This window comes from Parasteatoda tepidariorum, chromosome 2, assembly GCF_982258835.1.
Source record: "Parasteatoda tepidariorum strain Cologne lab strain chromosome 2, Ptep-v5.0, whole genome shotgun sequence".
NCBI lineage: Eukaryota > Metazoa > Arthropoda > Arachnida > Araneae > Theridiidae > Parasteatoda > Parasteatoda tepidariorum.
This window is the reverse complement of record NC_141756.1, coordinates 33,057,765-33,073,765: the sequence shown is the minus strand read 5'-3', so window position 1 is coordinate 33,073,765 and position 16,001 is coordinate 33,057,765. Positions and strand designations below refer to the sequence as shown.

At 28.1% G+C, this 16,001-nt stretch overlaps 2 protein-coding genes across 2 annotated transcripts in view; one reads left to right on the top strand and one right to left on the bottom strand.

Annotated features, from left to right (window-relative positions):
• Window positions 1–3,832, top strand: part of LOC107449630 (E3 ubiquitin-protein ligase PPP1R11) — a 17,031-nt gene extending 13,199 nt beyond the window's left edge. Inside the window, exon 4 of the mRNA XM_043044022.3 lies at window positions 2,751–3,832. Within this exon, the coding sequence (XP_042899956.1) occupies window positions 2,751–2,767 (17 nt within the window). The 3' untranslated portion in view covers window positions 2,768–3,832. The remainder of the gene's footprint in view (window positions 1–2,750) is intronic.
• Dbp73D (putative ATP-dependent RNA helicase Dbp73D) lies at window positions 3,504–16,001 on the bottom strand. The gene is made up of 3 exons (XM_016065218.4): window positions 15,639–16,001; window positions 9,556–11,370; window positions 3,504–3,628 (listed from the first exon to the last, which is right to left on the bottom strand). Exons 1-3 carry the CDS (start codon window positions 15,665–15,667, stop codon window positions 3,556–3,558), a joined length of 1,917 nt encoding a protein of 638 aa, XP_015920704.3. The 5' UTR covers window positions 15,668–16,001; the 3' UTR covers window positions 3,504–3,555.

Sequence of the window (16,001 nt, the reverse complement as noted above, 5' to 3'; positions counted from 1 at the left end):
GAAATTATCCAAACCACTATTCATTTTGACGTTACCGCTCAATAAACAGGAATTTCCTATTTTTAACTTAAGAGATCCTATACATACTCAATGGTCAGAAAGATTGCGAAATATTGATGACTTTTCATTATTGAGAGGTTGAAGTGCATATTGTATCCTCATGTGGAACTTGGAGTTTCTCGTATGCATTCATAACCTTTGTAAATTTATTTTCAAAGGGTTTAATAAATTCCTAAATTACACTTTTCTTGTTTGAAAATTATATTTCCTCTTTTTATTAAATATTGAAAAAGGTGGTTTTATTTGTAGAGTTAAAACAAGTGATAACCATGCTTTTCTTTGTTTTAGTTTTAGTCAAACTTTACAATTCTCTGGGCATATAGTGTTTCTTAACAAAATAAGTGTATTGCAACATATGAAAATTCAGAAATATAAATGGTGAATAAAAAATAACATTTTATTGTAAGATTTAATAAACAAATATTTGCTGCAAATTGAATTGTGCAAAATTTTATTATGAATTACTAACCAATTTTCGACTTTTTTTTTTTTAGAAAAAAACATAAAATAATTAGTCTTATATTAATTGAAACTATCTAAAACTAATTTTGCTTTAATGAAATTCTAGTTGTATTTTCACAAGATTTATGTGATTGAATTACATTGACTTTTTTTGTCATCTTTCAAAGCATATAAATACAAATTTCAAATCATGATATTTTGTTTATATTTGATGCATGTTACATAATTTATCCATGTGATTATGGGGAATACTTAACAATTTCATTCAATATCTGAATCTACATGATTTAAATCATCTCTCTATTTTACAAAATGGAATAATCAATTTTCAGCAAAATTTTCTTTTCTTCTTTTTTCCCATTCTTTATAATTATTTCCTTTCTGATGTGGAGAATCATGATATCAGCTCATCAGAAATGGATGCAGAATTTGTCGCCCTACTTCTTTTTCCATATATATAATACAGAGTGTCAGTGGTTACCCTATAATTGTTTTAGATTATCTATGCCAATTCTATTTTTAACCCACTGAGGATTACATCAGATGGCATTCCTTATCCTTATTAGTAGTGAAGCTCCACCAGCCATTTCATATCAACCAAAAGAAAAAAAAAAGACTTCAGGCATTTGCTTGTAGTGCATTTGTTAAAAATAATTGTGTTCTCAAGCACCTATTTTTTAATACAAAAAAGTATAAAATGCAGAAATAAACTTATTGGTGGGTGCATGTTGGCATTAAAAACATTAATTATTACATATATTATGATTATTATTTTATTAAATGTTTTGTGCTGAAAACATTAATATGTTTTGTGCTGAAAGTAATTTAATTTGAAGAAATCTTTTATATCAAATCACTGTTCATTTTAGTTGGGAATTTTTTTCCACTTGAAAGAATTATTAGTTTTTAAGATATAATTCTTATAAAAATGTACCCAATTATTTAAATATAACTATAAAAATGTTTAAAAACATGAATAATTTAATGAATTTTATTTACCTTTTTAATTTTTACAAATGTTAACTAACGTAGAAAAATTTAAAAAAAAAAAAAATAAGTCCATTTATTTAGTTTACTTTTAAAAGAAAGTTAGAAATATTGAAATGAAATAACTTTCAAATTAATGATAATTTATTTGCCATTTTTTTTTACAGACAAAGTTTAAAATAAAAAACATGATGCAGGAGAAAGGCTCTTACTCACTTCATAAATTAAAGGTTTTTAAGTAATAATTTGCAAAGAAAGAAAAAAAACTTATATTAATGTCCCATACTTTAGCATCCATAATGAAAATTTCAGCTTTCGGCAATATTTTTTTTAGATATTCCATTTAAAATTTATTAATAAATTGTTTAAACAAGATATGCGGTAATATCTGAATGTAATTATCCAAATCCTATATGATTTTTTTTTGTTACCCACTACAGTTCTTAATAACTTTATTTTAAAAAAAAAATCTGTCAAAGTATTTAATCTATCATCTAAGATTTGAATAAAAATTTTGTTTAATATTGAATAATATTTTTTTTTTCTTTTTCACTTTCTTTGGCACATTTGAACATTAAATAAATAAATACAAAAATGGAGAATAAGTAATAAAAAGATAAGCTAAATAATTTTAGTGTGTTCTAGCTTTAGTTTTCAAAGTAAAAAAAAAATTATTTTATTTTGATTTTTTGAAATTTTTTTAATTTTAGAAATTAGAATTTTAGTGCTTTTCTCTAAATCAATTTCTTATGATTATTTTAATTTTCTTAGTAGCACCTTCTAGCTGCAAAAGCAAAAAAAAAAAAAAAAAAAAACATAACATACGTTAAAAATTTGCTATTGACTTTTTGTTGTATTTATGAAATTTAAATCTATATGTATATATATATATATACATATAGATTTAAATATATATATAGAGAGAGAAAGGGAAATAAAACTAATTTTCTTTGTTTTCTCTCTCCTTTCATTCGCGCTATATATATAGAGAGAGAGAGATATTTATACATAAATTCGCTCCTTTTCCTAAAAAAAGCAAATGCAATTTTTTAAAAGTTTCTAAAATTCATAAATTTTTTTAAATAAATATTATGTTATTTATTCAATATTTACTTTATTCCCTTTTGTTTATTTTTTATATAAAAAAAATCATTAATTAGAATTGATCTTCAAAATTAAATATTGTAATTTTTACTGCTCTGATAAAAGAAAGTCATTAAATATTTTAATGTTTGTTTCAGATCCTGAAAATAAGTGAAGACCAAAACCATTTCAAATTAGGACTCAGTGTTTTGTGTATATAAATATTTATGTGTCTGTACATACTTGTTCATTGACAAATTCACTAAATTTGTTGTTGTTGGCATAAAAGAATTAAGATTCATTTAGATTTTCTGCTGTGTACATAGTTTTAGAATTCATGTGATTCAACTCCCTTATATATGCATGCACGTTTGATGAAAAAAAATTTCACAATCATAATGTTAATTAAAGTTTTATGATGTAAGAAATTATTGTTTTCTTCTGCATTGTATTTCCAATGCTACGATTGAACTACATGTTGATTGACACTTAAGGAATTTGCAAACATCACTTTTAGAATGTATAAAAAAATATTGGGAGCTTCTGTTGAACTTCACCTTTTATGACCTAGTAAAATGCACTTATAATTCTATACATACAGATCTCCATAACATATAACTTAAACTAAAATTTAAGTATTTCAAAAATGTTTTTTAACATGTTTAAGTACATGAATGCTTCATAAACTCAAAACTGTTTTTAAGGAGGCACAATGCATGGATAAACTTTCAATTTGAAAAACTCAACTATCTCCTTAATTAGGTAAGAAAAAAGAAACTGTTAAATATAATCAATAATAGTAGTACAACAATAACTTGTACTGCAATTTCTTTAAAATATATGTTTCTGTATTAAATCTATTCAGTATTGACTGCAATAAGAACAGGAAGAAAAAAACATTAACACAAAAGTTTAATAAAAACATTTGTTTATTGGAGAAATAATAATGATATAAACTAATGGCTAGGTTTTTATGTTTGACTTTCTTCTATGCGTCTTCTTTGAAGCATTACTACGTTTTGTATTTTTCTGTTTCCTGCAAAGAAAATATAATGGATTAAATATTCCAAATTGTTTTTAATTACGATTATAAAATTAAAAAAATTTCATAGAAACACAGCATAGATGGAGGTCGTAGTACTCATACTGAGCTTAACAGAAAGTGACAAAAAATGCAAATCAAACATTAATGGGGAGGCTTTAACCTAATTAAACAATAACCAAAAAAAAAAAAAAAAAACTTGTCTGAAAAATCCGAACTAATTTGTAAAAGTCAAATGCAATCTGAGTAGAATGAAATGTAAGGACAAATATAGAGATAAGTTGATAGCAGCAATTGCTAATTCTCATGCCAATTTTGGTGCTAACAATAGATGTTTTATTAATAGTTCTAATATCCAAGAGTTCATATTTCATTCTAAAACAAAAATTTAAATTTGATATTGCACCGTTTATATAAAATTATTGTTTTAAAAATTATGTTAATTTTTTTTTCTTTCCCCAATTCTTATTATTTTCTCAAAAAATACCTATTTTTTGAGTGAGAACTCTTTTCTTGATTATATTAGGCACCATAAAAACAATTTATACACAATTTAAAATATATTCAATATTGCGTGGCTCATTCTATTTTTAAATTATTAATTACTTTATTTGATTATGTAAAAATATTTTAATTCAAAATGAAAACTAACTACTATTTAAAAAGGTTTTCGAGTGTATTTTACAAATGTAATTTTTGCATACGTAAAAAATTAAGATAAGTCAGAAAACTTTAAAGTCATATTACAAATGTAAATTGTTGAATGATTCCTAATAAATATTTACTATAATTTGTTTTGGTTCAATATTTTCTCAAATGGTCAAAAAAAAATTTCAATACTTTTGAAATAAAAATACAATGAGTATTGAAGCTAAATATTTTTTGCTAGAAATGAATTGTTATATGGTTTTTACACTCATAATATTTAACAAATCTTAGATAATAAAATTTTTTATTTCAATTGTTTTTAAATTAAAATATTAAGAAATGAATTAAAGTTTTATTTTTGGAATGGCAAATCTGAATAATATAAGATTTTTTACTGCATTTAAAAAACAATAAAAGTCCCTCACTTCATATTTTATTAAAATCTTGCCTCGAAATGTTATTGAGCTTTTTCATAGCACTGAAAACTGTAAAACTTATAATACAATAAAAGTTTTAAAAAATTATGCAATTAGTGAATGGTCCCTCATGTATAAATCTTACGTTTAAAAACCTCTATATATACAACAAAATGAACAAAAGGGAAATACAAATTTTAAAAAGGTTAAGCTTTGTTATTATTGACTGCTCTGGGGGACCCACATGGAAATACATAATTAGTGAATGATCCTCAAGTCAAGTTTAAAGATTATGGTTTTGATCTATAAATAATATAGCATGAGAAAGCCATTATCTTGCCAGTGCAGATTATGATGTTTTACCAACTATGAAATTAGCAAGAGAAATAAATTTTTTTTATACTCTTATGGCTATATCACACGAGAGAAAATATGTGCAACTGCAAGTGTAAGTGCAACTGTAAGTGAAATTTCTCCAAAAATCGCTCGTGTGATATAGAAATTACGGTTGCACGAAATATCTGCAACCGTTCAGGCAATTTCTTTCATGAACCAATCAGATCGTTTGCTTTTTATGACGTTTCAATTTTATGTGATGACATATACAAATGTAAATAAAAATGGCGGCGACGTTAGGAAGAGGATGATCGGATGAAATTTTTTTATAGATGAGGCGGAACAAGTTTTTAGTTTAATAATAACATTTCCTTTAAAATGAAAGCATTAAAAATACTTTCGCACTATGAGATGACCATCTCAATGCAGTTGATGTACTACCATAACAGGAACCTGCACACGATTTTAGTATCGGTAAGTATAGTACATTATTTTTGCGATAAATTTTCTTTTAAAATATTTATTTATTTTAAGCTAATAAAATTAAAACTTATTATAATTTGTTCCGATCAAAGTTTTAATTACTTTAAATAGAAATAATTTCTATTTTTATATATGTAAAGAATTATACTGGCGAAAAGCTTTACTTTGAAATATTCGCCAAGCAACTCGCCAAACTTTGTTTCAGTATTATAACATAAAATATAATAATGATTATATTTCTTTATTTTTAAATTTTAATCTTTGTTTCTGTTGATTGTAAAAGCATGTGTCCAATTATTTGAAAGTTTTATAATTATTAGTGAAATAATTATTTTATTCTTCCCTAAGAATTCTTTTAATTTTTGAAAATCTCATTTTAAAACAAGTTAGAAAATATGTGTGGTAAATATTTACCTTGCTTCTCACAAAGTTACCCCATTTTCCAGTAATTATTGAAAAGTATTACAAGAAAGGTAGTATATTATATATAAAAAGTAATTATTAAAAATGCAAATTCCCAATCTCCTTGTCTGTTTCTACATTCATCCCTTCTATTTTTTTTTTTTTTTTGTGTATGATGATTTGCATAATATTTTGTTTATAATTATTCAAAGTTAACTAATGATACTTTACTTTTTATTTATACTTCACATTTATCTCTTGATACTTAGCTTTTCTATAATGACAGTAAGTATGTAAGTGTACCTTACTAATTTTTCAATATAATTACATTTTTAAGAGTCTTCGTTTATAAATACAATTTATTTTTCTTGAAACAAATTTCAATCCAAACATAAGAACTACAAAACTAAACACACCTGCCATCTTTCATTAGTGTATAGAATAATCTTAGAACTATAATCAAAATATCTGTCAAACTTAAAGTAAGTTTAAAAGGGATACCTAAGGACTTAAATGATTTCAAATTATTGGCATTTAATCTTCCTTATTCTAATAATGTGTTGGTAAAATTTTATCATGAAAGTGATTTCTTTCTTTTATTTCAGATATTTCGTATAATCCTGTAAGGTTTATCTGGTAAAGAAGGAAAGAGATGTAATACTGTTTTTATGGAAGAAATAAAAAAAATAAGAAATAAAAATGAATAATGTTCTAAATGTTTCACTTGACAATAAATGTTTTATTTTTTAAATTGATTCTTGTATTATTTAAAATGCAAAACAAAACACGTAAAGGGCTATAACAAAATAATATGATACATTATAAGTATGTTCTTAATAATATATTTTTTTTTTCATAGTTATAAATAAATTTTAATTTATATACTGTATATTACAATAAATTTGTCCCAAAATAAATCCTATAATTTTTAATTAAATTATCTTATACCAATAATGAATGTTTTAAATTTTACAATAATAAAATGTAAAAAAGACATTAAAAATCCTCTTATATTTAAAAAGCAATTTTACTAAGAAAGTGGAAAAAATAATTTTCATAAAAGTGATATTCCTGATATGCAATGTGTAAATGAATAAAATTGATGATCCCTTCATGTAATGTAAATTAATTTGATGAAAATAAAATTCTGAGACATTATAGTATAGACAAGTCTGACATTATTTATTATGTATTTTCTAGACTCAATTTAAAAAATAGAATTGATTTGATAGATCTAATAGTTTTGATGTTATAAATATTTTATGAGTGAAAGGTAATTCAAAAATTTTATATTTCATACATTAAACCATCATTTCTTCTACAGAATTATTTCAAAGGACTATGTTTTTGAATTAAGCTTAAAAAATAAATTTGAAGAAATGCCTTACTTGATTAGATAGCAATGCCAGTTGCATAAAGTGGTATAAGTCATAAAATTGTCCTTTCTACACATTAAACTTTTTATAAATTTTCGAATTGTTAAACTATTAAATCAGACAGCTTGTTTTTATTCTCATTCGATTTAGTGTTTACATAGATAATGATACCGCACTTGCCTAGCTAGCATGTTACATAGTAAATATATATAAATAAACTATGCTTTTACAGGGTGCGGAGCCAAATCTTTCAACAAAAAATAAGCAACTTTTAAGAACATTTTAGGCACTCAAAACATCCCGGAGGATGATCCGAAGACATGCCATCACAATTTTGATCCTCTGCGGAGGGGATGGCACCCCCGCCTCGGTAGCCCGACGACCAGCGAGCGAAGTTGAGCACTTTGCGGTAGCACAGTTTAACGAGGACCCATACCGCACACCCTCGGTCCCTACGCAGACTGATCCAAGTGGTCACCCACCCGCACACTGACCATAGCCAGTGATGCTTGACTTCGGTGATCTGCTGGGAACCGTGTCTTAACGATCAGTCCATTGTGGGACGAATGATTTCTGAAAACGTGAAATAGAAAAATGTGAAAAGTACGTTTTTACATAATATGTGGCGAAAATCGACATTCCTTTTCATAAATCTCTTTTTCGAAAAAGGAAAATAAGGCACTTTTTAAAAACACTTATTAAGAAAAGCACCTTTAAGGGCCTTTAAAAAATGAAAATCAAAAATAAGCACTTTTTAAAAACGCTACGCACCATGTTTTATACCTTAGTCACTCAAATCAAGATAAAAAAAATCATCAAAATTCTAGATAGTATTTAAGTCCATCCCCCTTTCACCCCCTTATCCTTTTAGGGACACAACATGAAATTCATTGATATCTTAATATCATTTTATATTATGAGGTAGAAATCATAATCCTTTTTATACTATGCTACTTCACTTAAAAAGCACTTTTTAAAAATGCTCTGCACCATGTTTTATACATTAGTCACTCAAATCAAAGTAAAAAAATCGTCAAAATTCTAGATAGTATTTAAGTCCATCCCCCTTTCACTCCCTTATCTTTTTAGGGACGCAGCATGAAATTCAATGATATCTTAATATTATCTCATATTATGAGGTAGAAATCATAATCCTTTTTATACTATGCTACTTCACTAATGGGGAAATAAAGTTTTCAGAATTTTAATTTCCTGCTGAAGAAAAGACTTAACACAAATACAAATGTAAAAAATTAAATCAAAATCAATCAATATTCTACAGCATCTTTACGAACATCGTTGAGAAACTATGATATAATAGAATCATATGATAAAATAAAATATGAGCCAAAAGTAAAGATAAATAACAAAATATGGTAACCCAATTTCATGCAACCGTTCAGGCAATTAAGCAACCCTTTCGGCTACTCCGAACGGAGGAATTTCACTTACACTTGCAGTTGCACATATTTTTCTCTCGTGTGATAGAGGCATTAGGGAAAGAAAATTTGGTAATGTTTAATTGGTTCCTGTGATCAGTAAAACTTTCACAAATTGTTCAGTTCGATTTCAGAGGGCGGAAAATAAAGCCTAAAATTGAGAATCTCTTGCAAAATGCAGCAGAGTTACACATGAAAGGACCAGAATCCTTCCCACTGAATCCAGTTCAGTATACGCACATGCAGAACTGCAAGTGATTCATCAAGTGTAAACATGTAAAATGATTGGCCCTTTCACACAAAAATAATGTCTTAGTATTTTGATGATTTTTACTTATTTTAAATTTAATATGCAAGCATTAAATTTCATAAAATAAGCTTAAAAAGAAAATCAATATTTTTATTTATGAAAATTAAAATAATTATAATTTTTTAAACTGTTTATAATTTTATAATAATTTTTCTGCTAAAATTACAAGTATTTTTTCATGAAGCCACAATCAACTGTAAATTCATTTATTTTTCAATCATTTTTTGTTGAATGTGTGCAGCCAAAAGTTTCAGAATCTGTAGACAAAGTGATGAAAAAAAAAGTTCACCCCTTACTTTTAAGGATAACTGTTGATACATATATTGCAGATACTTTAGGATTCTGTGTGCAGATTTAGAAATTAAGAGAATATCTTTTATATGTATATATGTTCTTTATATATATGTTTATATACATAAAGAACCGTAATAGTAATGTAAATAAAGGTAATATGACTATGCATTATTATTGAGAATCAAAAACAAACGAATAAAAATCAAAACTTGCTTACCTAAATTTTGCATCGGCAGCTTGAAGTGCTTTTTGGAAAGTTTCTGCATATTCTTTTAAATGCTGAGCATTTACTGGTAAGTTGATAGGAAGAGCCATACCTGCATCAGAGAGCATTTTCTTAAAGCTAGGAAATTCATCTTTAGAAACCAGGGCAACTGCAGTTCCTCCTTTTCCCGCTCTTGCCGTTCTTCCCACCCTATGTACATATGTCTTCAGGTGAGGCGGGACATCATAGGACACGACACAATCTACGCCTTCTATATCTATTCCTCTTGCGACTAAATCTGAACAAACAATGACGTCTATTTTTTTAGAGTTGAACTGTTTCAATATTATTTTACGCTGAACTGGTCTGTAGTTGGAAGATATTTCTCTGGATCGAAGGAGCCCCATCTCCTCTAAGATCAGTTGTAATCTGTTCGCTCTTTCAACACTCTCAGTAAAGCAAAGGATCTTCTTAAATTTATATTTTTTGATAAAATGGCAGAGGACAAGAGGTTTTATTTCTGTTTCACAAATAATATGCTGAAGAACCAAATTTTCAGGAAGGGAGCACCTACCTGTCGAATCCTCAGAGTTCAGTTTCTCGCTCGCAATAAATAACTTTGGTCTGTACAAAGAAAGCGAGTGTAGTTTTTCCGGATCGTGCGAAAGGGTAGCCGAATACAACAGCTTCTGAAACGAATGACTCGTGCGCCCAAATCTACATGCATTGGACTGTCCAGACTGTGTCCTCTTGTCACAAACTGAGAAGCATGCACATTCATCACAGTCTCTAAAAGTTGCTTCTTGAATTTTCGTCAGCCATCCTTTCAGTATGTCCTCTACCATTCGGTCAGCTTCATCTATAACAAGATACCTCAAATGCTGAAGGGTGAATCCCTCGGTCTTTTGAATATGATCCAATATTCTTCCTGGTGTAGTGACAACTATGTCTACTAAGTTTAAAACTCCATAAGTTCCATGTTTGATGAGAGCATTTTGTTCAGCTTGAAAAGACTTCTGACCCGTTAGAAGCACCACTTTCAAGTCAGTGTTTTTCACGAATAACTCAAATACTTTGTAGACCTGCATGGCCAACTCACTCACTGGAAGAACGACCACGGCACGTATTGCGCACACCGTTCGTTCTTTCAAGGACTCCACAATGGGTATTACGAATGCAAGAGTTTTGCCACTTCCTGTGGGAGCAGAGACGCACAAGTCGTGAGGTCTAACAAAAGAATTGTGATTATTTTGCATCAACCATGGAATGACTCCCAGCTGTACAGGAAATAAAAATTTTATTCCAGATTCAGTTAAGTTTTTTTTAGAGCTGTCATCTAAAAATTTAAGGTCTGAGATGGGGATTTCCTGTTCTCTCAAATCAATACTAATGATTGAGGGATTTCTAATCCATTTTGGTAGATTTGGTTTTATTTTTTGAATATTTTGATTTCTCTTTGGGCCTATGACACAAAAGGCTTCACTGTTATTTTCTAAATTTACAGAATTGTTTACTTCATCTTCTGTGTGGAAGTCAATATTGTTTTCTTCTTTTTTGGAAGCAGACATATCTTGAATTTTGTCAGCATTTTTATCTTCTACTTTTGTAATGGATTTATCTAGAATTTTGTCAGCTTTTTTATGTTTTACTTTTGTAGTAGAGATATCTTGAATCTTGTCAGCATTTTTATCTTTTACTTCTGTTGTAGATATAGCCTCATGCTCATTTTCAGAGACTGAAGTTTTTCTCTTTCTTTTAAGTTCATTTGACTTTCTCCGCTTCTTTTCTGAGTTATCTAGCTTTGACTCTTCATCACTTCCATAATATCTAAATAAAAAAAATCAGTTATCACATTTAAAAATGAGTTCAGAACAAAATTATTTATGGGTCAATCTGGATTTCCTATAAATTTTTATTTTTTTAGAATTGTAATGAAATATAATATGAAATTTTGGGATAAATAATTTGGAATATTGAGAAAAATGATATAAAAATTATATTTTTAATTAATTTTTTTGTTTTTTTAATAATTTTTTTGTAACCATCTAAAGAGACAGTAAAAATTTCCTGTTGATGTTTGGACAAAAAAAATTAACGAGTTTTGCAAAAACAAAATTTTTTATTTGTTTCTTCTTATTTTTAAAATTTGCATATTTGATGGTTCTTACTGTTACTTTATCTTACTGTCCTAGTTAATTGGCATTCAGAATTTTATGCATGATGCTTTTGCTGACAAAAACAATTATATTTTAGAATTTAATTAAATTATTTTTTTAAGTAGCAGTAGTAGTTCATTTACGTCGCACTAGAGCTGCACAATGGGCTATTGGCGACGGTCTGGGAAACATCCCTGAGGATGATCCGAAGACATGCCATCACAATTTTGATCCTCTGCGGAGAGGATGGCAACCCCGCTTCGGTAGCCCAACGACCTGCATTTTTTAAAAAAAATTCAGAAGCTTTTTTTTTAATGAACTCAATTTCATAAATAGCTTTAATATTTCTGAATATAGGTATATTTTAGCTACTTTAGTATAAGCAGGGTGCCAAGTTACACATCGGCCCCAGACCCTGAACATATTTATTTCATTATTACCAAAATCATAATAACCAAAATCAGCAAGTAGATAAATTGGCATCTATCTAAGTTGCTTATGCTGAGGAAAAATTAATGAGAATTTAACCCACTAAAACTTTGATGGATTTAAGCACATTTTTTGGCAAGTAATTCCTATGTGTTTGTACTTTATGCTTATATTATTCATTTTTAAAATCATTAAAGTATATTTTCCAATATTTATAGGGAAAAAATAACCTAGTTAAATGGTAACAAAACAATTCTATAAATTTAACAATAGTGCAGATTGTCAATTGTCATACATATGAAATTTATCTTTTGAGTTTGGACAGAAGAATGGAAACAAAATAGAATCTTTATTATAGTACAGTGCCCGCGGCTAATAAAATCACCGGATAATAAATTCCATATTATTTAAGCCGTTTGAGTAAATTATAGTTAGAGTTAGAGCACGTATCATTTTTAAGTTCGTGTGGTGTTAAATTTTATCAGCATGCCGAAAAGGAAGGATTTGAGTCTTAAAGATAAACTCGAAGTGTTGCAAAAATATGATAAGCTTCCAAAAAGTAGTCAACGTGAAGCTTCAATTAAATTAGGAATTTCCCAAACTGCTCTTTTCAACATTCTGAAACAAAGGATAAATATTCCCGAGGAAATAAAAAAGAATGGAAATCTTTCAAGAAAGCGTAAGCGTGAAGGAAAATCGGAGGAAATTGAAATGGCTCTTTTAGAATGGTTCAAAAATGCACACGAACGAAGAATTCCAATTTCCCGTGGAGTTTTATTTCAGAAAGCACAGGACTTTGCTAACCTATTTGGTTATTCTGATTTTAAAGCTACAGATGGGTGGCTAACCCGATGGAAAGACCGCAACAACATTGTCTATCATAAATTGCATGGTGAAAAGCTAGATGCTGATTTTAGCTCTGCCGTCGATTGGGCAAACGACATGTGGCCAACACTCATCAAAGACTATAAACCAAAGCAAATTTTCAACACAGATGAAACAGGATTATTTTTCCGAGCACTTCCTGAACACACACTGCTGTTTAAAAATGAATTGACTGGTGGATGCAAAAAAATAAAGGAAAGACTAACTGTGCTGCTAACATGCAACATGACAGGAACTGTGGAAAAAAACCTTTAGAGATAGGAAATAGTTTAAAACCTCGATGTTTTGAAGGAGTAAAACACCTGCCCACCAGTTATGCCAACAGCTATAACGCATGGACATAACATTTGTTCTGCGCACCCTGCTGATGAGGACTTGCGTTTGAAAAACATTAAATTAGTGTTTTTGCAACCCAACACTACAGCTATATTTCAACCTCTTGATCAGGGAATCATAAGATCATTCAAGTTTCATTACAGAAAAATGGTTGATCAAAAAATCATTAGTGACATAGACTGCGACAGCTCTTCGGAACTCTTAACTGCAAACAAACTATCGAAATCCCTTACTATTTTAGAATCAATGCATTTGATCCGTAACTCATGGGACATTGTTTCAACCCAAACAATATCAAATTGCTTTAAAAAGTATGGATTTAGCACTGTGGATGGAACTGATAACTGTTTCGAAGAAATGCTCAGCAATAAAGAAAATGAAATGGACGAGAATTTTTCACGTTACGTAGCTATTGACGATAACCTGCAGACATCAGGAGAAAAATCTGATTCTGAAATCGTTACAGACATCAAAAATTGCAAAGTTATTTCCAATCAAGAAATGGAGGAATCAGACTCAGAAGATGAAATAAACTCATCAGTGTCATCTTCAATGGAAGTTAGAAAAGCACTTAATGTATTGCGGCAAGCTTTAGAATAAAGAGGAGGAAATATTGAAAACTATAAAAACTTCTGTAAACTCTCAAATGATGTTGAAAAATTAATTTTAAATACTGCAACTCAAGCAACCATTGATCGTTTTTTTGCAAAATTTTTGTAAATTTAATCTTATATAGGGTTTTACTTTTTAAAAAAATTAAATTAGTTAAAATAAAGCATGAATGTTGTCATTATTTCAGCTTTTAAAGTGTGTGCATTTAGAATATATCGTAAAAATGTGATTTTTTTCTTCAAATGTTGAATCGCCTCCTAATAAAATCAAAAGAGCATAAAACGAAAGTGATTATTTAATAAACGGCGGGCACTGTACTATTTAAAAAATAATAGAGCTTCAAATTTTGTGAAAGATCCTTTTTTGTGAATGTGTAAAGAGCCACTAAGAAGTTCTAGAATTCATTTATAAAATAATGTTTAAAAAAAAAACTTTTAGTGCACTAATTTTTGTTTCTATTCTACATTCAGAATATCAAGTTCTTTTACAATTTGAAAAATAAAACTATACAATGATAAATATTTGTATTTTCCCTGTAAAATAATATAAATATATCAACACTTGAGTTACAACAATAATTTTCTTATGTTTACATAATAAATAATTATGTTTTCTTCTTTCTATTGAATCAAAAGATTTATTAAATGTTATATTTTTAACAAAGGACAGTATTAGCGAAAAGTAGTAAGTTAAGGTGAGAAATGCTTATATGATTCATTTCTTTAAAATAAAATTGCAAGATAATCCAATTTATATTTTTTATGACTTAAGTGGCATTATGACTTATAATGCATTTTTCTCATAAGTTTAACAAATCGTGATCTGTTGCGCTAACTACAATCGCCAAGGTGCCAAATAGATTATAAACTTGCAAATTTGTTTTTTAAAAAAAACATGTAGGTAGCTAAGAGTTATAACTTTAGAGTTGGTCCCTTTTTGTAATATTTTTTCTAGTTTCTCGTGGATCACTGCCCGGAAGTTTCCTAGACTTGGCGATTATTCTGCCACAGATTACGATACGGAAATCTCCCCCGATTTAAATTGACGCACAAAGATACAAATTCGGAAATATCAACTTAACAATAATTAACAAAGTGTCGAACTTATTTCAATTTATTGTAGATAAATTGTCTGAATACTTATACAAGTTTTGGTTTGAGTAACATAAAAATAACTAATGGAATACCTTTAATACAATACAGTCATTTTAATACATTTGTAGTTTTAGAAAAGTAATTCACAAATAAATACTAACCAGATTATAATATTTGCTGTATATTCTACAGAATTTATTTATCGAATGAAAATAATTCATTTTAATCATGAGTTAATACATACAGTATTGCATCACAATGCTTTAGATTGCTTAAAATTTAAACATTTTCCAACCTTTTGTAGAACGTTTACCATTAAAATCTTATTGCTCATAAAACGAAATATTTGATGACTGAGTATACAGAATATTTCGTCCGGGAGGCAGAATATATCCTGTTCACCGAATATTCAATATCCATCAAAATTCATAATTATAAGATTTTAAAACAAGATTCAAAATTTATTCTAGTTACTATTATTACTACTTGAAATTTAGTTATTAGACATACTATTTACACGCATTTCTAGCAATCGCCCATAATTAATAATTCAGGGAAGTTAAGCCCAGCAAAAAAAGTTTACCTTTGCATCAAAAATAACCCATCAGCCATTGTCGTCAAAGTTATATGTATAAAAATGTAATTAAAAAGAACCAAATTGTGTTTACATGTGTTCAAAAACACTATTTTGTTTATTTATATTACGTAACGGTCTGCTTCATAGACTTCCGGCTATCTAATTCTTCTAACAAAATAAGTTGCTTAGGCAAGCCATGTTTTCTTAATATCAAAATCAAAGACAAAATTAATATGAAAAGGAGAATTATTAAAATTATATTGATCAATTTGGAATTTCAGAATTAGTAATATTCTTACAAATAAAACAAAGAATGGAAAATAATGAAGTAACTTCAAATTAAAATGTGAGATTTCGATTTAATTGTCG